At 42.8% G+C, this 27,129-nt stretch overlaps 3 protein-coding genes across 3 annotated transcripts in view; all 3 read right to left on the bottom strand.

Annotated features, from left to right (window-relative positions):
• COMMD1 (copper metabolism domain containing 1) overlaps positions 1 to 14,847 on the bottom strand; it is a 67,234-nt gene extending 52,387 nt beyond the window's left edge. The window contains exon 1 of the mRNA XM_050314469.1: positions 14,645 to 14,847. Coding sequence (XP_050170426.1) covers positions 14,645 to 14,833 — 189 coding nt within the window. The 5' untranslated portion in view covers positions 14,834 to 14,847. The remainder of the gene's footprint in view (positions 1 to 14,644) is intronic.
• Positions 14,848 to 15,979: 1,132 nt separating this feature from the next.
• Positions 15,980 to 20,665, bottom strand: CRLS1 (cardiolipin synthase 1). Its single transcript, XM_050316270.1, has 7 exons — positions 20,396 to 20,665; positions 19,818 to 19,955; positions 19,053 to 19,182; positions 18,572 to 18,657; positions 18,138 to 18,206; positions 17,892 to 17,983; positions 15,980 to 16,314 (listed from the first exon to the last, which is right to left on the bottom strand). Exons 1-7 carry the CDS (start codon positions 20,663 to 20,665, stop codon positions 16,227 to 16,229), a joined length of 873 nt encoding a protein of 290 aa, XP_050172227.1. The 3' UTR covers positions 15,980 to 16,226.
• A 1,159-nt stretch (positions 20,666 to 21,824) lies between these two features.
• MCM8 (minichromosome maintenance 8 homologous recombination repair factor) overlaps positions 21,825 to 27,129 on the bottom strand; it is a 16,938-nt gene continuing 11,633 nt past the window's right edge. The window contains 6 exon segments of the mRNA XM_050316797.1: positions 21,825 to 22,576; positions 23,867 to 24,056; positions 24,529 to 24,605; positions 25,207 to 25,416; positions 26,301 to 26,514; positions 26,787 to 26,982. Of these exon segments, the coding sequence (XP_050172754.1) occupies positions 22,484 to 22,576; positions 23,867 to 24,056; positions 24,529 to 24,605; positions 25,207 to 25,416; positions 26,301 to 26,514; positions 26,787 to 26,982 (980 nt within the window). The 3' untranslated portion in view covers positions 21,825 to 22,483.

The following is a 27,129-nucleotide window of genomic DNA, read 5'->3' as shown; positions in this document are numbered from 1 at the left end:
ACAGAGAGTGGGATCACTCTCAGCAACTGGCAAAACCTTACTTTCCAGAGATTGAGCAGGTGTTTTTTAACAGAGGAAACAGTTTTAGTCACACTGAATTCTCCTTGTGTTCACCTTCAACACACACTCACTATATCTCCAGATGTAATTCAGCCAACAAAAATATGCCTTCAAATATTATTTCCTTCATGAAACAATATTTGATAATCTGGAGAGTTTTGTATTAGTTTAATTAGATCTACTAGACATGTGCCTTGGTACACAGAACAGGAAAACAGACTTAAATTCATTACCTCTTCTGAGAAATAAAGCCTGACAAGCATGCAATACTAGTGAGAAACAAGAATTGCTAAAACTCACTGGGGAAAAAAGAACACAGAAATAAAACATTACTTGTCAACCATCATAGAAGAGCTCCAAAAGCTGGACATGCCAGCTACGTGTAGGCATTTCCTCCACCTGACTCTCAAAATTGCCAGCCTGTAGCACAAAGCTCAGGAAATCAAACAATTCAGTGCCATGTACCATATTACTGAATTTGCCTTTTCAGGTTATTGGGAGGTGGGGGTAAGAGGCTTCTCCTGTATCACAATTCTTGTCATTCATATGCTTTTATAAACGTAACCTTGAAAGCCCAGGAACACGTGCAGGAAGAGGGGGAACCAGCTGCAGACAGGAGGAGCACACTAAGGAACACCGCTCAGCCAAACACCCCGATCACACAAAGCCAATTCTTGTTAACATCAAGATGTATTTTTTTCATTTATCACCCTTAGAAGAAAACCTTTACTGGGTTTGGGGCAAGCAAGGGGGTGTCTGCTGCATTTGGAGGAGGAACAGAAGCAGCTCTCCTCATCCTTGGGCATAACAGCACCCATGAGTCCTGGTGACTCTCTGCTATTTGTCAGAGTCGGCTCAGCCTTTTCTGATGCAAAATAGTGGCTTCAGCCAGGAGGAATCCAAGATCTCCGCAATCCTGTGGTTTCTGGGTTTTCCTTTGTTAGTATGTACTAACCAGGCTCTCCCAAGGGCTGCTGAGACATCCAGCCCTGTCATAAACGAGCTGTTGCCACAGATGTTCCCTGAATAATAGTCCACTGGACTTTCCCACACTTCTGGAGACAGTGCAACTTTTCAACGAGTTGGTAGGTTGTGCCTCACAAACACTGCTTATTAAAGTCCAAGAGCTCTCCTGAGAGTTGGAATTAAGATAAAATTAGATACAACAGCCTGCTTTGTCTGCACTTGAAAGTGGTGATCCATCTTTTGGAAAAAAAAAAACCAAAAACTAAAGGCTTCTCCACCCCCTGCAAATTTCTAAGTCAGAAATCACAAGTGACCTTAACAACACACTTAGCATTTCTACATCAAAGTAGAAAGATTTTCATCCCTAAGTCTTCATCTAATCCACGGGCAGTCACACAAATTTCTTTTATCCAGGTTCCATACTATGTCTCAACATTAATTTCTTGCCTCTTATGGAGCTGTAATACACAGCTAAAAGTGAAATACACAGCTAACAGTGAAATAAAACAGTTTGCTAACAGAAGAGAGCTAATTGTGAACCATTAAGAGGTTAATGATACATACACTGTTTAAACCCCATAGCTTACTTTTTTCTACTCTGTAATAGATCTTCTCCAACAACTGCTTTTTATTCCAACCTTCTGATTCATTGCCAAGGAGGCACTAAACAGGTCAACAGATGCTCGGTAGACTTGTAAATACTGTTCAATTTTACTTCTGATTTTCATCAAGCTTACTTCTTGGATGGAGCGACTTGCAACTCGCATCAACAAAAAAATTTTTTAACTGCTACTACAGACGGGAAAAACGTGTGTGTATGATGAAGTTTCAGACAAAACGAAATCCTTCCTGCATTTTTGATCTTATTAAGCTTGATTCCACCCAGACTTGTCAAATGGGTATACGGAAGATAAAACTCTTCTCCATGGGTCACTTCCACTCTTCTTGACTGACTCCTCCATTTTCTCCCCCACAATTCCCAGGTTCCCACCAAGCAGAAATCCCCTAAACCCCATCTTAATTTTTTTTTTTTTGCTCAAGCTCACCAAACTCGATGTTCTTTGTTAAAATTACTTTTTTGTTTGAACACGAAGTTCAATCACAGGGAAGTAGTTATTCAGCTATTTTTGACCTAGCTTACAATTGAATGTAAAAGAGATCTTAGCATTAGTTGCTAAAAGCATGTGAAGCGACCACAACGTTTTTTCCCTCTGCCATTAGTCTGCCAGAGATGACCAGTTTGAACTCATAATTCCATCAAAACACCACTTCCTAAATTTATTTGCAGGAGGTGTCGTTTTTCTGTGGTGTGAAGACTCATTTGATGACCAAGGAGGATGAAAGGTTGATTAAAACAGGCAGCCTCCAGACAAACTGCAACCTGAGCCATCCTCCCCCAGTCAGATCGCGCTTCCTGGAACCCTGCTGTGCTGAGCTCCAGAAAGTGGCTCCCTCACCCCAGGCCGATCCCAGAAAACATCTTTAGCTGAAGGAAAACTGAGAATCACTGGGATTACTCTGCCTAAGCCTACTCTGTCTAGGTTTTATACCACTTACAAACCAAGAATAAATAATAATAATGAAACCACAGTAAGCTCTCTAATACCACCAGTCATAGGTAGGTATCCATGTGATGCCTCCATACTCAGATTATGAACACCTACTAAAAGCTTAAATTTTAAGCAATAAACATTAAAAATAAAAAAAAAAAGCACCAGCCCTTCCTTCCTGAATAAGTTTCCAAACTCTTACACAGAAAGAGGAAGAGTTATACAAGACAAAAGGCACTGGAAAGTGCTTCTCAGAGACCACAGATAGGCGTTGGACACACTGGAGGAGATAAAACAGGGTACCAAAAAATAAGGAAACGTTCTATTAATAGCAGATATACTTGTAACTACAAGGGTGAAGTAGGATTACAAATATGAACATATTAAAATAAAAAATATAAATGTAAATTGTCCACCATAGCCTGAACTCTAATGAATTCCAGCAAACAAAATCCCAGGATTTGCTATCGGTTTTCTCCCCACTGAAGTCCAACTCTTTGCTGTGGTTTAGAGAGTATTTTGCCACTTGGGGTGGAGGCAAAGAAATGTCACATTTCCAGTAGTTCTTAAACGTGCAGCCGTATCCCAAGACAAGTTTGAGAGGTTCAACCCTTTCCAAAATGAATGTGCTCCCTGAACTATGCTTCAGCAGAAGGGAGTTGTTTTCCTGGAGAACACATAAATCTTTGCAGTCTAAATTATTCAGTCTAAACCAAAAAGGTTTCTTCTTCAGTCCTCCTGAAGGAGCTGGATTCAGAAATAAGAACTCTCAGCAAATGAAAGCCATTCAATGCAGCATTGCTAAAGACAAAGAGGAAGATAAAGGACAGAAAGAAATCCAGACAGGACAGAAAACACTAGATGGTAAATGAAAAAAAAAAAAAAATTGAGGGAGAGAATAAAAGCAGGAAAAGAGAGACAGACACAGTGACAGTCCCGGAACTAGTGACATGACCTGTCGTTCCCTCAAGAGACCACATGGTCAACTTTTTTTTCTCCTTCTCTGTTCTCTTACAATAAAAGAGGACCGTGTTTATCAGGTTTCTATAATCATTCTGGGAAAATTACTGCTGCAGACTATTGCTTCATGTTTAATCTCATTTCACTTAGGAGAGTTAAAAATAGAAGCTGGAGCAGTTCATATTTTGAAGACATGGAAAAAAAAAAGTTGTAGCTTACCCTGAGAGCAGTAATGGTGCAGACATTAGCAGAGCTTATTGCAGCTCTGTAGGCACTGATCCTGTCAGTGAAATCAGCATAAACTTACTTTCTGATGAACCAAGCACAGAAATACAGTTAGTATCACAAATTAAATTTTCACTTTTACTCCGTGTATCTTGATTGTTTGCATCTGTAGTAGTTTTAAGACTAGGCCTTCCTTAGTGACTAGGTTGTAACCAAGGAACCAAGGCCATGTTCCCAGTATCCCATACGATTTTTACGTAAGCAAGAGTGTAAATAAGAAGAGAGAGAAAACTCTCGTTCTCTTTCTTCTGGTGGACCGAAGGCGAAGGTAACTTTGCTGTCACTCTGCTCGGGCAAGGGAGTGAGGCCGAGTGCATCTGGTTGGCCCTGAGAAACAGACAATGCCGGCAGTTGTGCGGTGCGGTTCGCTATCTCTGGAGGGAAGTATTTGCGTTATATCCCTTTTTATCCCTTTTTTCCCTTTCCCTTCCCTTTTCCCCTTTGGGGGATTCCCTGTATATAATTTTCTTTATATATATATATATATAAATCTTCCACTTAAAATTCAGTTCGGTTTGGGTTCTTTTAATTTTCTTTTTCGTGATCTTTTCGATCAATTGCACGAGAAAGAGAGGGAGGGAGAAGGCTTTATCCCTGAAGTCCAGGCACTTGGCTGGGAGCCAAGTCCAACCTGGGACAGCATCTTACAGGTTAATGATTAACTCAGCTAATTTGTCCCTTGGTTTACATTTGGACATCAGCTTTCCTTTATAGCAAAGCACAGATGCTCTAGCGATGGAAAACATGAACTACATGAGTCTCACCTCTCCACTCTATGATGTCTTGCCATATACTCCATTTTGGAGACAAATTCTGACTTCAGGCTCTGCTGTCCCTCCTTTCACACCACTGTGGTGTATTGCCTGTACTATTCTGGGCAGACCAGGCTGGGAGCACATTCACTGCCTTAGCCCAGACATGTTTCACAGCAGCAACTGAAGGAGACAAGTTCACAGACTACACTGTTTCATGCGAAGCAAGCAAGAGTGCTCTGCCAACTGGTCATTCATCACCTATTTTGACAACTCGTGTTACACGCTGACAGCTTTGACAGGCAAGAGGGAAGCTTCCAGGCTCAGGATACCAGCAGGCAGGTCTTCCTTTTGGCACAGATAAAATAGTTTTCCCTCCTGTCAGCTCAGTGAAACACAAAACACATTTCCCAAACCAGTGGCAGACATGGTGGTCCTTAACAATTGAGCCTTTACGAGGAGAAAGGAGCAGCAAGTCAAACTCTTCAGCAGAGGAATCACAACTATAAAGGTCCCTGCTACACTTCGGTTGCTGGAAACAACCCCTGACTGGAAACAAAACCCAGGCCAGAAGAAAATCATCCCTCAATTTCCTGTAAAGATTTAATTGTGATTTCCTGTATCAAAAATAATCTTTGCACCAAATGTAATAAATGGTTGGGGGGGGGGGGAGGAAGTTAAGCACTTAATGAAACAGCTGTCAATCAAAGTATTCTACAATGGAACCACATTAAATATTAATGACTGCTTTGATTACCCCATGATGGGTTTTCTATTTCTATCATCTATCAGTAGAGCTGGCCAAGTCATCAGGTTTTCCATCAAGCTTGTAGAAGCAACTCAACACCCCTGTGCCTCCACAGACAACATGTATAGTGCTCTGGGGAGTTGCAGGTGCACAACTGTGGTTTGCAGAGACACTCCACCAGAGAAAACTGTTTGTTGCCAAACAAAATCTGGCTTTAGATTTCACCATTGCAGGCCTTAACAGCTAAAATCTTCAGCATTCAATTGCTCCAAGACTCTGCAGCCCACGGCACCAAAAAGAATTCAATTCATTCATTTAAGGGCTTTTCTCTGGCTTTTAGTCAAATTGGGGGCTACTCATCCGATAAACTCCCTATCATTTGCCCACATGAGCTAGAATATTCCTCTAATGTTTTCTTTTCGAGACTTTTTATAGATTATAGACATATCATAAACTGACACATCATAAAATGAATAAAAGCACTCTCCTTGCCAAGCAAGGAAGAACTGACACTCTTCTATCCTGGTTCCCAATAAGCCAGAGCCGGATCCCTCTCTTTCCGTGGTTCAAGAGACTTTATACAACAAACACCAAACAGAGGCACCTACAAACACACTCATGTACAAGAGGCACGTCCAGTAAACAATGGGGGAAGGGCCCTTCTGCAAAGTTGCATCAGCTGCTCATGCTTTGGGCTCCTTAAAGCCCTCAAGAGAGGACCATCTTTGAGGTCTCAAGGGGTCTGAAGCGCAGCATAACAATCTCTGACTTCTGGAGGACCCATCAGGAATTCACAGCTCCAGAATCCAAGCATCCACACTGCAAAGCAAAGCACAGGACTGTGTTGCCATAACCCAACCAGCCTTAGAACCACAGCTTGTCATGTTCATCCTAGGGAATGTACAAACCCCAAGGATCACTAAATGGCTTCAGAAGGGCACTCCTGACCTCTCTTCTTATCTCTGCATTCCTGCGGACACAGTTTGTAAACATGTATGTGTGAGCACCAGATCTGACCATCTACTACAGCAATAGCACACATGTAGATGTGCCCTTTCTCCTTCTACAGAAAAAGGGAGTTACAAATATTTTTCTCACTTCAAAAAAAAAAGGTAAAGATTTAGTTTAATTAAAAAAAAAAATCACAACTAATTCAAATATATAACATTTTTCTACCATGTGACCGTGTAAAACTAAAGAGTACTTATACAAACAGCTTGTCAGAACAGAATATAAACCACTCTTGCACCAGAAAAGACAAAAAGAGCATAAGAGAACAGCACATCCGATGTGACAGTCTGAAGAGAGACAACAAAGCCATGTGTAAATGTCAGACAAGGAGTAAAAATGCCAGTTGATTGCTTGCCTTTTAAACAGATACTATTTCAGTGCCTGTATATATCTTCAAAACATACTTCATATTCCTGGCATCACAGTTCATGGAGACTGAAAAGAAAGGGAAAGAAGAACTACCCCACCAAGCTGAGGTAGAAATCTTTTGGCAGAGATCCCAAAACATCTCAACCAGAAAAAATCTAACCTTATTTGGAAAAAACACAGAATTCACTCAAACTATATTTGTATTGCCACTTTTCATTGTTTGAGGAGAGAGGGAGATGTAAAAAAGCATGCTCTCAAAAACAGATTAACATATGCAAACTGATAAAATTACAAAAATATTTTTAAAATAATTGAAAAAACCACTTTAAGTCTAAAAACTGTTTGGACAAGTTGGCTATTACTCCACATTTTCTCTGCTTAGTATGTTTTGTGTCTTCTTTCCATGAGATTCTGTTGTAATCTATTTTTACTTACGTGAAATCACATACAAACCAGCATTTTTAAGAGGTAAATATGAAATATGCCGAAGAATTAGAGGGATAAAAAAAAATGTATTCCAAGATCACTGTCACCTTTAGAAGTGAAACATGCAGCCCTCAAGCACAGCAGATAAACAGACACTGAACTCCACCGGGAACTGAGGAGGAGGAGGAGGGAGTCGAAGGCTTGCTATACAGCTCTAAAACTACCAACTTTATGAAAGATTGAATACTCTGAATTAGGTCCTGGGCTCGGCAACCAGAATCAGGTGCTCGTGCATTGTAAACAAAGTAAAGGGTAAATCCCACTTACTTTGTTGAAACAGTCCGGTTTTGAAAGTATTGGATGACTAAAATAAGTATAAGATGATTTGGTTTCCTTGTATCTGGCCATTATATACAAGGGTACACAATGAAGGGAAACTACTGTGCTTAAGCTTCAGGTGTTCAGAATAAATAGCAAAAATGCACACCACCCCGTAAAAAAACCCAAAAAGCCCAACCACAAACCAAAACAAACCCAACAAAAACCAACCAACCAACCAACCAATTTGGTTTTCCCAATAGTGAACCCCTAATCCTTCACAATGGAGGTCATCGTTGTTCCACTCAGTTCTGACTTACTCCATATATTAAATCCTTTCTTTTAAAATTTATAGTGCGAAAACATACAATTATAACAATAAATACAAAATTAAAAAATAGGATATTTTAGGCCCTGCCTTTATAGAAAGTCCTTTACTTCATCTTGTTATAAAACAAATGATCCCCCGGGGAAGAACCTGGAGCCCTCTTGGGAGGTATTTTGTGCCACTAGCGTTTTTCCTTTTTTTTTTTTTTTTTTTTAAACTAAATAAACTATTGAAAAAAATCAACATCATCCAAACATGTTGAAGAATTCAGGTTCCATCATATTTGGTCATCAGACTGGAAGAAACTCAGAGTACAAGCTGCAAAATAGAATAATTCCAGACACACAACTAGATTCTAGTCACACAATGTGAAATTTCTGGTCTTGTCAGCACTTTCTTTAAACAAGTCCCTGGATATAGTGCAGCCAGTTGCTACACACTAGTAGAGTCAAAAAACTGAAGTATATCATCCCAAGACTGCAGCTGCCAAGTGTTACTGGAAATGAAGAATTTCAGATGTTCAGCTTGTAAAAAGGTTGACTTGGTAAGCGTCATCCAGATTTCCTTTTCATACCCTAGCTGTGAACTTTGCTGGCTAAAGTGAATACCACAGCTCTTGCATCTTTGATAGGGTGTTATTCGATCTGTTAACACTTCTTTCTGCTGCTCTCTTCTTGTTCTGAACTTTCAGGGAAAGGAGGATATATATGTGAGCAGAGAAGATTATTCTCACTCAAACATAAAAGATCCATTGACTAGTCTTTTTTCCCAATAAGATTAATCCTTACCTGCAATGCAATAAGATATGAAGAAAGGAAGAAGTCTATTATCTGCTCAACTGTGTGGCAGCCCCTCATGAGACCAATGAGGTTGACATTCGTACTTTTACTTCACTGCCAACATCAGTTGGCTCCTGGAGCAAGCAAGAACTAATCTTCCTTCACACCAATTGTAACAGACACCATTTTAAAAGTATCATGTAATAAACAATATAATTTCAGTGTACAGTCTTTCCTTTTAGTCTTTATGCATCAAACTGAAGATAAGACAACTCAAGTTCTCCTCTTTTCTTAAAAGAGGAAAGACAACTTATACTGGTCCAGAAACTCACCAGTGCTGGGATGATGGCAATGAACTTCATTACCCTCCTCAGCATTTTCCACACACTTTAAGAAATAGGGAATGGGGCATCAGTGTTACTGAAATAAAGCTATGAAACATGTGAAGCCTAAGGGAGTCTTTCTCCCTTTTCAAATATATTCCATACAGCATGTGTTTGATGACTACTAATTAAGTATAGTAGAAGCATTTTAATTTGGAGTAATGATCTTCAAAGGCAAGATCTGACTCCCTGTTCTTCAGTCAGAGTAGACTCTTGTTAAGGTCAAGAGAAACACTCCAGGGATCAGACTGGACTAATGAATTTCAGTGTAATCAACGTACTTGCCTTTCCGTGCCTGCACACACGTATTTACAGAGCATGTGCTAATCACAGACACACATATGTGTAACTTAGGCTAATCATACCTGTAGGGTTTGGGGTTTTTTTGAGAAATGAGGAGTACATCCAAAGCTTGCTGGTGTCATTAATGATGAAAATGCTACTTACTTGCAGAAGTTCTACAAACGCAACAAACTAAACCACACACTTGGATGGGAAAGTGGAAATCAACAGGACAGGAAGCATTGCCACCTCCCGAGAATCCAACTTCTCAGCAGCACACTGTTCTGGAAGGCCATTAACTGGCAATTAGCGGATTTCAAACGCAGCAGGGTCATTTTAAAACTCAGAGGTGGGTGATGCAGAGACATTACAAACATGAAGAGCTAGTACTGACCTGTCTGCTCTAGACACAGATGGGGCAGCCCCCACCTCCACAGCTGGGACTAAGCAACTATGTCTCTACTTACAGACATATAATCAACACTGTAATTGAGGAAGAACACAGAGAGAGAGAGAGAGAGAGAGAGAGAGTGTCTTGCTTCTAGTTTGGGCAATACAGAGTTTACCACAGTTATTATGCATCAGTGACGCAGGTCCGCCAACTTTTTTTAATTTACTGCTTTACTGTAGGTAAGGACATTAAAAAAAAAAAGCACCACAAAAGGTCAAGTAAACCATTAAACTTAAGGTATTCCTTTTTCACTGAACTGACTGAACAGTTGTAGCATACCAGCACTTTACGATCTCAAATGAAATGAGCCTTTCTGTCTCATATTTCAGTTATAGAAAATACTACGTGTTAAATGAACGGCATCACAAAGGTGGGATCCCTTCTATTTCTGCCTCCCTTCAGGACTGCACTTGTGGTTGCACGGCAGCAGGAAGACTGGGAGATTTGTAACGTACAGACTCCTGTTCACACCCTGTTGTTTAAAACAACACTCCAATTCACACAGATCTGTTTGGGTGCAGAACACCATCACCCCCACATCCCACAGTAACACCACCTTCCACATATCTCCTCGGTAATTACAGGAGCAAGGAAAACTGTATCGCAATTGTGAAAGGCTTTAACAACACAAACCCCGATCTTTGCAACTTGAGAAATCACAGAAAGAGGAGTATTAACAAACCCATAAAGATCTAGGTACGTTGCTCTTTCTAGCTGACATACCCAAGCAATAAATTGCTGCTCTGGGCAGTGAAAATCTTACAGCTCCTGGCAACATTCTTCAATCATCATGCTCTGCATCCAACCTTCCTCTCCAGTTCATTGTTTTCAAGTATTTTCCCTCTCCACTTTATGTTAATTGCCAGCTGTCCCAGTCCTTATGGGAACTGACCATAAGTACACAAACCTAAAATCTAAAATAACTCATACTGAAAGCACTAGGAAGAATGCTTTGGGATAGCATCCATGCACATTTTCATCCCTGCAATACAGCAGTGGTGAAGTAAACATTACATTCAGGTAAACATTACATTTTCTACCCTCCTAAGACAATGCTGAAAATGGGAAAAGAAATTTAAAGAAAAAAAAGAAGCAATAACTGCGGGTTTATAGTTTATATGAAAATATAAAAATGAAAATGAATCCTTCAACATCAGACACTGCAGACCTGACAACTGAGCTGTGGTCAGATTAGTGAGCTACATAATAGTGGTGTTTCACTAAATTAAAAAATAGGCTAAGATTTTTATTTAGTTGTTCCAGGCAAACATCAATTCAGATAGTAATTTTCTTATATATGTCCAATTATGACACACTAGACACTCCCTCCCTCCCAAAATTTTGTGCAAAGTTATTAATACATTTTCACCCAGCCCAGTAACAATTATTCATAGTAAGCACAGTCATTTGCTAGAGTGAAAAGTATAACAGTTACAAAGGACACATTTGGGTAGAAAGCAGCTCATATGGACACAGTTGGCACTGCTATACCAGAAACTTCTTTTCTTTTACCTGAATCAAGAAGAACAAGTGTGGTCACTGAGTTCTCTCTCTAGTTAGTAGGTGCAGGCACAACTGCAACTCTAAATGGCAGAAATCAAGCAGCCTCTCCTGTTAACTCTTCCAAAATTATTTTATCTCAGCCTTGAACTGAAGCTGTTCTGCCTCTCAGCCTTGCAGAAGCCTGGACAACTGCAGAGTGCTCCCGAGCTCATGACTCAACCCACGTATTTGAGGAATCACAAGGCATCTGAGGAGAGGGAAGAATAGAAACGCTCTTCCCTAATTAGAAAATGCAAGAAGTCATTTATTTCCTACCAGTTGGCAGAAATTGCTTCAGAAATCCTTAACAGAAATGTTTCAGTTCCCAGAAATCCTGCTGAAGAAGATGCAAAGGCCTCTATATCCCCCACAACTGAGCGAACCTTACAACTGTTTTCCTGATTTTTCACGTAAGGGCAGATCCCTTTTATGAAGATCAAATAGTCCCTTCCTTCTCAAACAAGGCTAGCAACGCTTTGGGAACTCCTCTCGAGGTCACAACAGCAACTTCATAGGGAAAGGAGCACAGTCCCTAGCAGGAAAGTGACAATCTTTAGGGACAACATACGGTAAGAGCACAGGGCAGCTTCCAAGGCACCCACAATTTGCTCATGCAACTCCAGAGCATTTTACACACCGAGAGATTTTATCCACTGGTTGCACTAATTTTTCTCCTACAAGCCTTTGGGTAAGATTTGGATCAAAGGGTTTCTCATTCAACAGCTTTTCTCTGACGGCATGAAGAAAAGCAATCACCAGAAATAGCTTCAAGATGGGACTTATATACACTGTGTGTGCCATGGCACAGCAAGGCCCAGTAACCCAGACTGGCTGAAAACGACTGAAATTAAACATCACAGTAATCTGACAGAACTACTGGCATGATTCCTAATGAAAACCATTGATGGAAGAGGGCAAGTGAATGTTATGAAGTGCATACACAGAGTTCAGGTGCATCTTATATGCTGGATATCAGGCTCTTGGTTCCCACACATTATTAATATAATCTGATTAATATTTTACTCATTCACATAGCAGGACATTTATTACAGATGGCAACATCCTCGGTATTTGAGGGGGGAGGGGGGAATAAAATATAATAAAATATTTATAGTCCTCACATTGAAATTTTTATTCTCATTTAGCCTGTGTACAGTTTGTTCTGAAGCAGAAGAGTGAACTAGGGACACTTTCAACCCAGCAGCAAATGCTCCCGTTCAATAAATGCAATAACTTACTGCCACCAAAAGGAAAACAGTGGGATTACTCCACTTGTAAAGTAACTGTTACCAGTGGACTAATACTGTAAATTAAACTTATGTAAGAAGGAGACAAATTTAGTGTTTTAATCACGATGAAGTAATATTTGACAAACCAAAAAAAGCTGGGGGTGAGAATTTGCAAGAGCTGATCTCCCCCAGTTTCTCAATGTTTCGTGGCCTTATGGGACAGAAGGCTGGGAGGGATGAGAAACAACTGACAGAACAACATTGAAATCATACAGTTCTCCAGGGCCAGCCTTCCTAGGGCTTTATTCTACCTTCCACACAAGAAATAAGACTGAAAAAAAAAAAAAAAAAGTAAATTTAATAAAAAACATGATTTCACTACAAGATAAATCTGGCATTTTAGAAAGAGCTCAGATGATTCATGCTCATTCAGTAGCTCTATGGCCAGCAAAGGAAACATCTGTAAAAAGTAGATCATAATGACATATTTTACAAATATAAAACCAGCACTACTCTGTACATAATCCAAGGGGAAAAAAACCTCATATTTAAATGTTTTTTGACACTTTAGTGTCACTTACTTATCTCCATACTTCTCACAGGTGCCATGCTTTGCACAGGTGGAATGCAGAAGGGAACAGGAAAGTCCTCTACCTTATTTATGCTCAGCTCCAGTAAAAGCAAGTGGTTGATTTATGGTACAGATCTGTGTTTGCTACTTAAAAGACATGAACTACTACAGCAATTAAGTCACGAGGGCAGTGAATCTCTCTGCTTCTGACCATCAAGGAGATGGATGTCAGAAAAAAAAAAAAAAAATCCTCAAGAGACATGCATGAGGCATTATCCATCCCATCTAATTTAGGTGTCCTCAAAAGGACCAGAAGGCCAAAAGATTTTTTTTTTTCTTGAGGATGCTCTAGAATAGAGATGCTAAAAGTATCCACAGGACTCGGGTGTTACTTCCAGTTACCTGCCAGGCATAAGCACCCCAAAATCCATGCACGGTCCACATGAAGTTGTACAAAGTAGTCTGCGTATTGCTTAGCACAAAAGTTCATCTTTAAAGCTGAACTGCATAAATTTCAGTAATTTCCCAGGAATTTCATCCCTAAGGAGATGAGAGGAGCGCTGGCCATCATGAGACACACCTGGTAACAGTGAGATGCCAATTTACGTAGCAAGGTGAGAGTGACCTCGATGACCACAACCACCACTAGTTTTGCTTCTGAAGCAGCACACAGGAAACGTGAAAGCCTCTCCCCAACAGACAGTCATCCTCCTAAGCTATATGCCTATTTTACAACAATGGGTTATAAACTTTAATCACCTGTGTCTTCTGAAGTAACATTATGTCCGGAGTATGACATCTCAACAGTGCTCAAATAAGAGTTGTACTTGAGAGGAGGGAACGAAATAAGCCCACAGACAAAACCAGTCTCCAGTCCTACAAGAATAAATCTTTATGATTCAGCTTTCTGCTGGACGCTTTTCAGGGCATCATACGAACCTCATCATTAAACGAACCACGGAATCTCCATAAAAGCAGAAAAAACAGCGCCAGCATCCTCATCAAATTCCCAATCTGTCAGTTACATTTAAAACTCCCGACCGAGTTTATGAATCCAAAGAGGCCAAAGAGCCGCGGATTCACCCACAAGGTGGCAGTGGCCACCCAAGGATTTAGCACCTGGAGGCTCCCTGAGCCACATCGAGACGCCGGGAACTACACTACACCACACTGCTCTTTTCTCGCCGAACGGAGCTCAAAAAAAGATCCCTTAAGGGAGAAGAATATCTTCTCCTGTCTTACACATAACCCAAAAACTGCTGTCTGTGTAAAACGGCTGGTTTCCGCCAAAACACAGCTTTCTGGCGAGAAATCCGCAGCTCTCCTCAGAAAGTAGCGGGTACTTATTTGCAAGGCTGCAGAACCCCAGTGGCGCCTTCACCCCTTCACAGCGTGGGGGGCTGAGGAGCTCCTGCTCCTGCGGAGCGGCCGGAGGGACCGCGCAGGGACAGGCTGGGCTGGGTTAAGCCGGGAGGGGCTGGCCAGGCTCGCCCCCGCGCTGAGGGCGGCCGCTGTCCCCACAAAGGCAGCACCCGCGGCTTCGGCTGCCCCCAGAGCCCCACCGGGGAGACCCGGAGGCCGAGACAGCGGATCCCACCCAGAGCGCGGCCCCTTCCCCGCCTCAGCGCCGGTACCTGGAGGAGGCCGCCCATCTTGGTGCGCAGGGCGCGGAACTCCTCCGGCGGCGCCTCGGGGTAGAGCTGCCCGCGCAGCAGCTCGTCGGTGACAGCGGCGTTGCCGTGGAAGGCGGCCTGGGCGATGCCGCTCAGGAGGGCGCTGAGGGGCCGCGAACCCTCCGGCTGCGGCGGCTCCGGCGCCGCCATCGCGGGCAGGGCGGGGCGGGGCGGGCCCGCCCGGGTACGGCGGCCGCGCGGAGACAGCCCCCGCCGCGCTGCGCCCCGCCCCGCACACGCCCGGCGGGCACAGGGCATGGATCTCGCTCCCGGGAAGCGGATTGTAACCATGGAACACCAGACACGCCAGCGGCTGGAGCGCCCAAACGAATTTTATTTAACCACCGAGCCGTTGTACATTTAACTTGGCAACCTCGCTGACCAGCCCCGGGCAATTCCATGCGATAGGTAAAAGGAACCATCCCCCCCCCCCTCCAAACCCCCATTACATTAAGCAGAACCAAACAGCTTTGACCCGACTAGGAACAATAAATTTCTGCTTTTCGAACCGTTTCGTCAAGAAAAAAAGTGCTCCATTTTACTAAATACTCCTCTACTTTGCGGAAACTTCCCCTCTTTCCCTTCGCAGTGTTGATCACGGAACATGGGAACAGAGGTACTGATATTTAAGACAAAGGTACTAATAAAGATCAAGTGTTTTCTCTGTACACTGCTTTATACAAGTTTAAATATAAAAAAATATTAAAATGCTTTGTATATACAAACATATGCTATCACAAAAGACACTGTGTGCTTTCAAGAGATGTCTACAACAAATTTTCTTCTGCTAATACTACAGCGGTATCATTTAAAGAATCTGGAGATATAAGGGCTTCTTTCAATCACTAGAAATAGATATATAGTATGAAAAACGTAATTCCTTTAGAGTACAGAGTCCTCACTGCCCTGCTGAGCCTTCTGAGACCTAAACTCAGCACAGCTCACCATTGCATATTTAAAAAGAAAAGGGAGCAGGGTAGGAACTCTTCATGGCTTACCCCTATCAGCATGGAACACGAAGTAAGATTTCTCTCTGGTTTAAATTTCTGAAAATACTGTTTTCCTCTGCTGCAAGCTGAGGTATGTCATTAGGTCCTAATGAGCAATGCTGGTTTACTGACTCAGGATGAGATACAAAGACAAATTTGCTCTTGTAATCGCTTTTTCTTCTCAAATCTCAGCGTATTCAGTGCCTTGTATGAAGATGGCAAAAAAACCTGGTGCGAACTGTGTATTTTGACTTCAACAACAGTACAAAATTATTCAAAATTATTCACGTGGCAGCAACATGTGATCTGTGTTTTTAAGAATGTTATTTATTTGTTTTTGTAAACAACCCCATTTTTAAAGAAATTAAAAATACATTGAAAAGTCTCTCTCTACATATATACACAGTACATGTTCAAATTCCATTTCACTGTGATGCCATGGTTTAAAGCAGACAAACAAAGAGTGCTGGATCCAAAACTCAGCTGGCAATACAACCATCTTTGCAGGCACAGCACCGCCCACGCTGGTAAGTCCCTGTGCTTCCATAAAAACTTCATTTGTTGTTTATCACCTGGACTGTTTTCCTGCCATAGTGGTAGTAGCTGTAGGCAGATGTCACCGTCGTGAAAGCTGTGACGCACCTTGGGGGAAAACGGTTCCTGTAAGTCATGTGAGTCTATGCACAATACAACAACTGTTTTTCTTTTTAGTGTCTTCCCTGTTTTTCACTACACAGCTCCACAGGTTACAGTTTCTGTGCTGAAATTCAGCATGGGGTATTAGACAAACAAAGGATCTGCCATCCAGCACTAAGCTGCATGCTTCAGTGTAACTCCATACTAAGACAAATTTTTACCATATTAGCATTTGTTTTAGAGAAGGAAGACAAAACATTCAGCATTTGCAGCCTACATAACTTTTACCAGCTTGAGAACTGACTGATGTGAGAAACTGCTCCTTGGTAGACTGTAAGGGGAGCGTTCAAACCACACAAGACTTGAACTTACCATTTTACCAAGTTCCAAAGCTAAAGCACGAGTTTCTGCTTCAGCCTGTTTTGTTTCCTTCCCAGATGCTGGCTGACAACCATACATATTCCTAAAGTATCAGTGCTCCTCTGTGTAAAAGGCTGATGCCACCCACTGAGGTGTGAGTCACTGCCACAGTCCTGCCCTTTTGTTAACCCTCCCTGGGCAAGAACTCAGACAGGACATTTTTGAAAGTTTTTACAGAGGACCCTGGCAAATTACACACAACATTTCTCCATTATTCACAGCATGGTAACTCTCCTAGAGTCCCAGACAAGCAGCAAGATAAGCATCTTTCATAGATACAACCCTAGATCTGTTTCTCCAACAGAATGAAAAACCACACTGACTGTTAAGATCAAGGTTCCTAGTTCCTTAAACGCTTTTTGTTTTGGTTTTGTGGTTTTGGTTTATATGGTTTCGTGTTGTTTGTTTTTTTTTTTTCCCTAGAAGACAGAGCAACACTGGATTTTTCACTCCTTTAACTAAATTACTAAGTAATTCTGGTATCTGCTGTTCAGCCTCTTTGTTCTGAGCTCTTACTTAACTGCTCAGGAAAAATAACTGCAGTCAGCTACAACTCAGATTCAGGTCAGTTCTGGTCTCCAAGGGCAGTAGTGAAAGGAACAGCACTGTCTAAGGAGGGACACTCCTGTATGCTGGTTTTCATTCGATCTCTCCCCTTCCTTCCTACAATCTAGCAGGAATCACCATTTCTTCATGTGCTTTTCAAAGAGGCTTCAGGAGCCTGGATTTCAATATAGCAGGTACAGCATAAAGCAAAAATAAGAATACACTTCATGTCTATTTTTACTGATATCAAGGTTGCTTTTTCAAGGACACTTAGGGCATGAATAACTGAAGAATCCATACAGCCCTTCTTCCCATTCCTTTCTTTTTTATTGATCTGAATTTATGCTTTGCCTGTGTACACCTGAAGACTTGCTTCTGAGCTATTCTTTCTGGATCTTAACTAGTTTCATTTGACTACTTTTTACTTGCATAGTAAATTAAGCACTAATAAATATCTATCTCCGGCATCATTTAAGAACAAAGGTGTAAAAATTCAGGCATATGACATCATATGGGCATAGTTTTTTTGTGTTCCCCACAATTAGAATAATCTCAATTACTAGTTTCTTTGCAAGCACATTAAATTATCAGGAAAAAAGCAAAGAAAGCTAAATTACCATAACGTCTGCAGATATATGCTGTCCACATAATTGAAAACAGGAGCTGCTAAAGAAGCTGCCACCAAAATTAGCTGAACCACTGTATTCATCTGAAAAAAAAAAGGAAAATGGGAATTGTGACCAAGTCAAGATGTGCACTATTTTGAAACTGTACTCAGCAGTAGTAAATTGTCCCCTCCCTCCAAACTACACAACATCCCAAGTACTGAGGAGTTATCTTTTGTAATGACTTACTACTCTTACCTTGCTAATGAATGTTGGTTTTAACTGGGCAGTAGCATAACAGGGGTTAAAGTACCTACTGAGTGTTCTCTGTTGGGGGAGAGAAGAGATAAAAAATGCAGTAGTAGTACACTCAATTTGACACACCTGATACAGAAAATATAACTGTAGCACTAGAGAATTACACTGCTCTTCTATATGATTTATTTACACATTAGGAGAAAAGTTATCAGCAGCTCTGACTCATCATAATGAAACATCTTTTATGAAACCCTGTTCTGCTTGGAAATCTATCTGGCAAAAGAACAAGCATTACATCTTAGGGTATACACCCAAGTTCTGAGCACCCATCAGGTCTTAAGATGAAAATCTCTCGGTCAAAGCTCTGTTAAAGGCTTATTAATTTATTTTTTATTACGATTACATGTTCAAACAGTTTCGTTTAATGCACTTACCGGTGGAGAGAGAGTTTTGTATCGCACATAAAAAACAGCAGCAATCAGAGCTACATCCCGCAGGATAATCATGGAAGTAAGTGAAACTGAAAAATCAAGCCAACAGGATCTAGTGAAAAACCATGTCCATGATTAAAAACAAAACACAAGCAAAGGAGCATACAATATAAAGCAAGAAAAAAATAACCACTCCCAAATTCTTCCGAACAGGTTTTATGCACGACTGAAGATTTTTAACATGACTTCTGAAGGGGTTTAAGTCTTAAAACAATCCAGTCTATTAGAAAAAAATTAATTAACATAACTACTAACTGTTGTTGCTTTAAAGAAAGCGCATTTGAAAATGGCAGTTGTTTTTCTATGGGGCCAGCATATGCTTTCCGTGGGGCCTGTTACGGGGATGTTAAATATTTAATAGAAATATTACAATACATAAAATCATCTTTACCTTATGTAGTACATGCAATCGATATTTTCTCACCTGGGATAAGATTTGTACAAGTTAGGCTTACATAGAGCACACTGATGAGAATTTTATCAGCCAGAGGATCAAGAGCACTTCCCAGTGCTGACTTCTGATTCGCCCAGTTTCGCGCAATAAATCCATCCAGCTGGGAAAAACAATATTTAACATCTCTCTGTTAGAAAACCAAGAACAAAACCACCTTATACATGTTACTGTTAGAGAGGTATTTAATGAACGGCATCCCATAAAACAGCTAGTTTAACTATGATGAAATATGGTGTCTGTTAGCTGACACTTGCATCATGCTTTTTTTTCCTCACTGCATTCCAGACACTGGAAGCCTCTCAACATACTCAGTTCTCATTAGAAAAAGAAACAAACAAAACCAAACACACCCTCCCCCCAAATCAACCAAACAAAGACACCCCAAACCACAAACAGAGGTGTAACTGATGTTCTAAAATTCACAAAATTATTGTCATGATGGATGCACCAGCTACAGCTGCACATCGTAACAGACCCCCAGGTGCTCGGACTGGACAATGCCCACCTGGAGCGGGTCAGGGAACCCTGAAATCCCCACTCTGCTCCACCAGCATTAAGTCCCCTTTGGGTACCTGCAACTTCCCTCTGCACTGTCACAAAGGACATACATAGCATTCCTAAAGAACAACAAATATAAAACCTCATCTATTTTATCCCTTTCCATTCTACACTGGGGTCTAAGTTCCAGTGGGATCACCATAAGCCATGGCTGCCCCCAAACCGAGGCGAACCTACCAGATCAGTCACACCAGCCAGAACAAAGACACCGAGTGCAACATCGAAATTCTCCTCAACAATCAAATAGCCCAAAACCGGCGCCAGACCCATCCGCGCCATGGACAGGATATTCGGGATGGTCCAGGGGTTTTCATACTGCAGAGCAAGAAGGCAAAGAATCTTCAGAGCAGGAAGGAAAACACTCCAACTTGACTCATAAACTTCAGGGCAGGAAGGCAAACCCCCCCAGTTTGGCACACGACAGGATCAATCACGACAAACGCTTTGAGCAGAACTGGACAGAAGGCCTGGAAAGTTCCCGGGAGCTGCTTGCGCAAGGCACAGGGACACAGCCCCCCACCTGCTAAACATTAACGGGAGAACGCTCCGCCAGGAGAGACCCAAACCCGCCGAAAGTTTGGCCTCTGGTCTGACACCCGTGTCCCGCAGGGGAGAGCGAGGAGAGGGGAGAGCAGGGCTCCCGCTGGGGAGAACCAGCAGCACCCCCTCGGGCAGCTCCGCGCACGGACGCACAAACGACCCCCGGGCCCCGGTGCCCCCGCCCCGCTCCCCCCTGCCCGGTCCCGCTCACGCACCAGCTCCGCGTAGGGCCCCGCCACCCGCCGCTCCGGCGGTGGCCCCGGCGGGCCGGCCCCGCCGCTCAGGAGGCGCCAGGCGGCGGCGGCGGCCGGGGGCGCGCGCAGCAGCCGCGGGGGCCGGCGCGGGGGCCCCGCGCACGCCGGGAGGCCGAAGACGCACCCACCACCCCGCGCCGCCGCCGCCGCCGCCGCCGGCGGCCGCCTCCGGCCCGCGCCGCGGAGCAGCGCCCAGGAGGGGCCCCTGCCCAGGCAGGCGGCGGCCAGCATGGCGCGGGAGGCGCTGCCCGCGGGCCCTACGCGGGCCCTACGCCCGCCCCGCCGCCGCCGCCCCCTCAGGCCCCGCGCGGCCTCGCGCCATCCGCGCCGCGCGCGGCGCGTGTGCCGCTGAGGGGCGGCGGGCACGCGCAGCCTTTCTTTTTTTTTTTTTTTTTTTTTTCTTTTTTTTTTTTTTTTTTTTTTGCGGCGCTTTACGTCAGCCCCTCTCGGCCTCCTCGGGGGCGGCGCGCTTTACGGCAGGCGGGCGACGCCGGGGTTCGAAAAAAATCCAGACCCGGGAACAAAACAAAACAAAACAAAAAAAATCCCTTCTCCCGCTGCTTTCCCGCCCTTCTCCCGGTTCCTTCCCCCCGCTACCTCCCGGCCCAGGTTCGCCCGCGGCGCTGTCCGGGGCGGCAGCCCCGGGCTCATCCCGTCCCCGCGGGAGCCCCCGGCGGAGGCAGGGGAGGGCTCGCTTTGCCTCCAGAGACCTCTCAGGGAGCGGGACTGGGCTCGTTGTTCCCGGCACTCGCCTTCTGCCCTCCCTTGCCCCCGTTTACTTTATCTCGAGAGTCACAAGAAGAGTTTACTTTTCCAGGCGCAGCCCTTTCTTCGCTTCTGAGGCCCTTTCCTGTGTCCCCCCCCGGCGCTGGCAAAGGTTAAAACCGGTATCTAACACCTCTGCTTCCGATTAGTTCATCCAGCACGCTGCTTCTACTGCAGGATTAAGTCCCAGTTTTCAAGGTGTGTCCTCTGCTGCCCCCATACTCCCACTCGTAGACAGACAGACTGACAGCTCCTGTTTTTTTTTTTTTTTTTTTTTTTTTTTTCCCAAAAGAGCCATTAACCACAACCTGGACAGAAGTGAGTGCTTGGCCCTGGAGAGTTCAGGTGTGGAACCACAATTTCTTAACTCTCTTAAAAGTATTTCATCTGCCAAACTAGTTTTCAAATTCAGGTATGTTGGGGTAGATTCACACTAAGGCAGCCTTCCCGTCTATTTTATTGCACCAGACCACGATTCTGATTTCATCCAACTCAGCACTTTGCTCTTGCTGAACACACATTCTTCTGTGTCAGGAACAGTTACACAAAGACATCCATTACTTGTTTGGTGTTATATGCCTTGCAGTGGCCATGAACACTGTACAACAGTTTTGAACAAATAATATTTGTCATATCTAAAGTTTAATGAAAGTCAAAATCCAATTCCTGTTTTACATGTTAAATACTGTAATAAGGATATTTTCTTAAATCAGACTTGCATTTCAAATTAAATCTCAGCTTCAAAGACCAATAAATATCAAACTTCAAAGCAGCAAATCAAGTCAGTTTCAGTAAGGTGCCATTTGGTAATAGCTGTAAAAACAGTGTTGTCTCAACATGAAGGTTCCCAACTTTTTTTGAAACATTTCAACACTTTAAATTCCTCTAATGAACTACGGTGCTGAAAATACAGCTCACACCATTTGCTCATCAAAGATTTCTGGGTTTAGAAGTAACATCTGTCATGGCACTGTAATAAATGTCAATGTAAACCCACACTTCCCACTCTTCAAGGATGATGAGGTACATTCTAGTCCCACACAGTCCCTTCTGGGTAAGCAGACCCTACAGGATGAGTCAGGCAGCAATACCATGTGTCAGTCTGTCCTGAGCAGCTTTAAAACAAGCCTGGGGGCACTGCAGTGTCTGAAGAGAAATCTCAGCCTCAGTCAACCCCAGAGCCAGCAGTGCCAGGCTGCAGTTCAGTTCAGTGTCTCACTGCTGCAGGTCCATCAGTCCAGTGTATCCATATTGTCCCAGGAAGGTTCGTCACAGTGACTCTTTTCACATGGTCTGAAGCTGATAAATTCTTGAACCTTTTTTCAAAAGATAACCCTGGTCATTCAGGGATCCAATAAAGCTTTCAAAGTCAGATACCTGGAGATAACAAAGACAAAAATGTCAAATTGGAGAATGACACCTTATCTGATGTAAAGCACCGTAAACCATTTAAAACAACTCAGTGAAATAAAGTGAGCTAAGAATAGGCTGGTTTCCTCAGCAAACTGTTGACCTACTAGGAGGTGGCACACCCCTCAGTCCCATTCTTCTGTGCTCTACTTACACACTGTTTTTACTGTAGTGTTACACAGAAGTTGTGTTCTCTCCTTATGCACAAAGTATGCAGTTCCATATGCAGAAATTCAAGTTCTGTAACACAAATACCTACCAAAGAAAAGCCTGATTTCTACAACTCTGATTTCCAGGTATGAAACTCTGAATGGGCAAAAACTTATTCTCTGTATGAAGGGAGATTGAGAGTTAATTGAATTAACTTTAAGTAGTCACCGAACTACTGATGATCGTGGGAGAAGAGAGCTGGATGTACCATGTTCTGTCAGACAGGACTCAAAACAAATCTAGACTTGTGTACAGTCAACAGTTCAACAAGTTCAGAAACCGAAGCCATCTTGCCCCAGAAGGCCCAAGTAGGGTCACCAGGTAACAGAACAGCACCACTTCCCATAATTAATTTCTCTTTATGAAACTTATTATCACTACTTTTCACTCATTACATCTGAAATCTGGTTTCAAGTTGGCACTTAAAACTCTTTAACACGAAGCAAAAAGTAGAATTAGCTACCCAGTATTTTTGTTTGGCTGAAGCCCCCCCCCCCCCAAATACAGAATGCAAGTCAATTACAGGGTAAAATACTTCTGTGGTCACGTGCCCTACATGATGTTCCTATCAAGTTACAAGATTAGGATGCTTGAAGCAGGAATGAAAACCCCAAACACAGTATTTCATCCAGAGGAGGTCAAGCAGAAGCATCATTGCACTGCTGAAATAGAGCAGGGACACCACAAGAATAAATTTGGGAACAAAAGTAGGTGTGCCCTCTGGGGAGCCAGAGGGACTAAAGTATACTGAAACCAACATTGCTTTTCACAGAACAAAGCAGGGTCTTGTCAAGGAGCAGCTTCAGGAGCAAAATCAGCCCTTACTAGTGCGAGGAGTTGCTGTTGCCAAACAGCTGGTGAGGTCAGTAAAGCTTACAAAGGCACGTCGAGAAGACCGTTCAGCCTAAAAGCAGCGTCAAATTGGTTATTTCTGTTCACTGCAAAGAGGCACAACGGATGTGCCTCGGCTACTCCCAGTTTTGCAATAAATAATTTTGACTGCTCTTGCAGTCTGCTGTTGAAGAAACGCCTGATTTCCAGACTCACCCGGATCTGTAGGTCCTTTGCAATCTGCCGAAGCTGCTGCAGGTCGAAGAGGTTGTTGTAGGTTCTTTCTGCGATGCTGTTCAGGGCAGAAATAAATCTTTTCGCTTGAGACCGATTGCTCATCCCAGACCCGTGCTGGGAACGCTCAAAGTCCAGCTTTCCAAACTCATCGGAGTAAGTTCCCAGCATGCTAAAAACAGATTAAAAAAAAAAAAATCAGCAGGAGGTAAAAGCAAACGTATGTGTATTTGCTTCTTAAAAGTGCTTGAGAAGGCTTTCAGAAGCCACATAGGAAACCATCCCCTATCAAGAAAGTCCCTGTCTAAGGAACTTAGACTAAGCATTCATCGAAATTGCTTTTAAACTTTTAATTGTTCAGCTGCAACAACAAAGAGTAATAACATGAGAGAGAAAAAACCTTCAGCAGCCTCATGCCTAAGTTGCTGTGCATGGATATACACAACCACTGTGATCACATAAAGGCCTAAGCAATTGTATTCAACTTAGAGCTGCTGTCAGCTTTCAAAGACAAATCCAAATATTAGTGTCACGGGCCTAAATTTGATTAAGTTATTTCTTCACTCTGTTTGCTTATGATAACAAAAAGTTTTGAATGAATTTCAAATCTGTGATTTATTTATTTTTAAAGCAGTGTGTGTTACCTGTATTTCATTATTTCTATTACGTCCTCAGCATCTTCCTTGGTACATTTCTCTCTTAATTCCAGCCTTGATCGTGCCTTAAAGAAAACAAACAAACAAAAAAATCCACAAAGGTTTATTAAAGATATATTATAGCTGATGTGAAAAAAGGCTACAGTCACTCTACAACAAGTGCAAATTTTGGGAGCAGAGATAGAACCAAAGCCTAGAGGATTTAGAGGAAGGTTTTTCTTTTTTTTGTTAGTGCTACAATGTCACCTCCTGCATACTTCCATTATTAGGCTGTAGCTTGGAGTTTGTTTGCTTTTTAACTGTATTCTTGTGAAGCAGCAGAACACAAATAGTGTTTTTAAGGCCGAGTGTTAGGGAAAACAGCAGCATTCTAAGTTGAGGAAGGGCAGCAGGTTGTTCCTGTCTGTACCAACTTTTTCTCCTTTTGGTGAAAGTGATAGATTCCCTTTCCACCCCCTCAAGAGTGTTTTATTTTATTTTATAAGAGGCTTTAAGCAACAGTAGCTCTCAAGCACTTCTAGTCCTCTTGCATTCTCACTTTTTTTTTAAAAACAAAACAAAAAAAGCATAGTGGTGAATAAGCTGTCAAAAATCATAGGACATTGGAAGTATCTTAGGAATAACCCCTTTGCTTTCAATCCCTGGAGTATTACAGCTTGAATTTACCTCTGTGAGTCGAATCAGCGACTCCAGCTGCCTCGTGGTGATTGGGGTACTGTCTGCTCCCTGGTTCTGCTTCCGGAGCTCAAGGTAGAATTCCTGGAGGACCTGCGCAGCCTCTGGAGATAAATTTGGATGAACGTACTGCCGGGCGTATCCCACGTACTTCCTCAGCAGCTGATGTGGAATGGCATCGAAGTTTTCTCCTGTCGAGATCTAACCCAATTGCAAGAAGCTTAGATTTCTGTCAGAACACTATACAATGAAAGTTTTAATATAAATTCATCATCTTCTATGCTTTATGTGGTGGAGTCATCACTGTAAGGGCTTTAGTGCTTCATATATGAACAGTGTAAAGTCCATATACTGTGCTTAGACATGTAAACACACATGCTTGGCCATTTCAGAAAAAGCAGCCAAGGCTTCTCATTTGCCATGATAAGAAGTGCCAAATAGGATTTAACTATATAATGAATTCTTTCTCAAAAAGAGAAAATTCAAATTCCCAGTTGTTACAGCTCTACGGAAGACTAAACCGTCACTGCTGATATCCCACTTCCAGAAGTGCATGGGTTTAGCTCCAGCAGGAGTTTTTCTCTCAAGACCTGTCATTTGACAGTATCAGTTCCCCAACCAATCACTGAAGTCCAAAAAGAAATACGCTTCCTCTCCTGTAATCTGCAAATTTGTCGAGTTGCAGATGCCCAAGGATTTGTTTACACGTGGCTTTAGTTGGATGCAATACTACACTGCATACCACATTATATCAAGTTATTATATCCAGTCTAATTTTGTAGCTCTTTGTTGAAACCTAACACAGCAAATTTGCTTTAGAGCATCTCATGCAAAGTGTCTTCTCACAACCAAAAACCCACCAGCTCAGCTCATAAATTCTCTTCCGTGTGATGAAGATGTTTTGAGCCACATCTTCCAGCAGGACAGGTCATGTTAGCTACGGGAGGCAATTGGTAGAAACTGGGAAGTGCTTCCTCTAACTCAGAAGCAATTACGGGAAGAATGGGAGTGGCAGACTGAGGACAGGTCAGGGTCACTAGGTCCCAGTGCAAGGGGCAGAGCAACAATCACAGGACAAGTCCTACCTTTAGCCTATCAAGCAGTGGTCTGTCAGACACAGCCTGAAGGACAGAGCGGTCCTGAGAGCTGGTCCGGGTCACAACGGCGCTGCTGCTCCCTGCCTGCTTCCCTGCCCGGATCGCCATCACGTGCTCGGACAGCAGGTGGTCGTGGTCTTCATTGGGCGTGTCCAGCAGGATGAAAACCAGATCAAATCTTGACAGTAAAGCACTCCCCATTCTAGAGTAAAGGCAAGGAAACCACACAGTGCTCAGAGAAGAGGAGAAATTATAGCAACTCTGTTCCACTTCAAATACATATAAAAAAGTCCTGTCGAGTTCATTCAGAGTAAAGTAGAAAAGCAATTTCTCTCTCAAAAGCCACCAGAAATGATTAAAGTTTGTGTTCAAGCTCTAGAAAACTAGAAAGCAATTATAGACAAGAGCCAAGACTACCAGGAACATCTACTCCTGAATGTGAACTGTATAAGCAGCATTTCAGAAAGTGCTCACTTTAAGTTCTCAGACACTGTTTTGGCTTTGTTATAATGTCCTCCAACTGGGTTTGCTGCAGCGACAATGGATGTCCGAGCTGGCAAACTGCAAACAATGCCAGCCTTGGCAAGGCTGATGCTTTGCTGTTCCATGGCTTCCAACAGCGCCTGATGCTGGTTTCCCATCTTATCAAATTCATCTATTCCACAAATTCCTGGAAGCAATTAAAACAAGACAAAGACTTACTAGAAAACACGTTAACTGATGGGAAAGTGTGCGCTACAGTCTAGTAGTCACTACATCAGAAGTCCAGTCTAGAATCCTAGGGACTGCAGGAGACATTGGACAAAGTCTCCATTTC

The sequence above is a fragment of the Myiozetetes cayanensis genome, unplaced genomic scaffold, assembly GCF_022539395.1.
Source record: "Myiozetetes cayanensis isolate MyiCay16 unplaced genomic scaffold, myiCay2020 scf2-11, whole genome shotgun sequence".
Lineage (NCBI taxonomy): Eukaryota > Metazoa > Chordata > Aves > Passeriformes > Tyrannidae > Myiozetetes > Myiozetetes cayanensis.
This window is presented reverse-complemented; position numbering and strand designations above follow the sequence as displayed.

Coding starts and splice junctions, on each gene's coding strand:
- CRLS1 (XM_050316270.1), bottom strand. CDS start 20,665: ATGCTGGCCGCCGCCTGCCTGGGCAGGGGCCCCTCCTGGGCGCTGCTC. Junction 19,956..20,395: donor CGGGGCCCTACGCGGAGCTG/GTGCGTGAGCGG, acceptor CTTGCTCTGCAG/TATGAAAACCCCTGGACCAT. Junction 18,207..18,571: donor ACAAAACTCTCTCTCCACCG/GTAAGTGCATTA, acceptor CTCCCCCAACAG/AGAACACTCAGTAGGTACTT.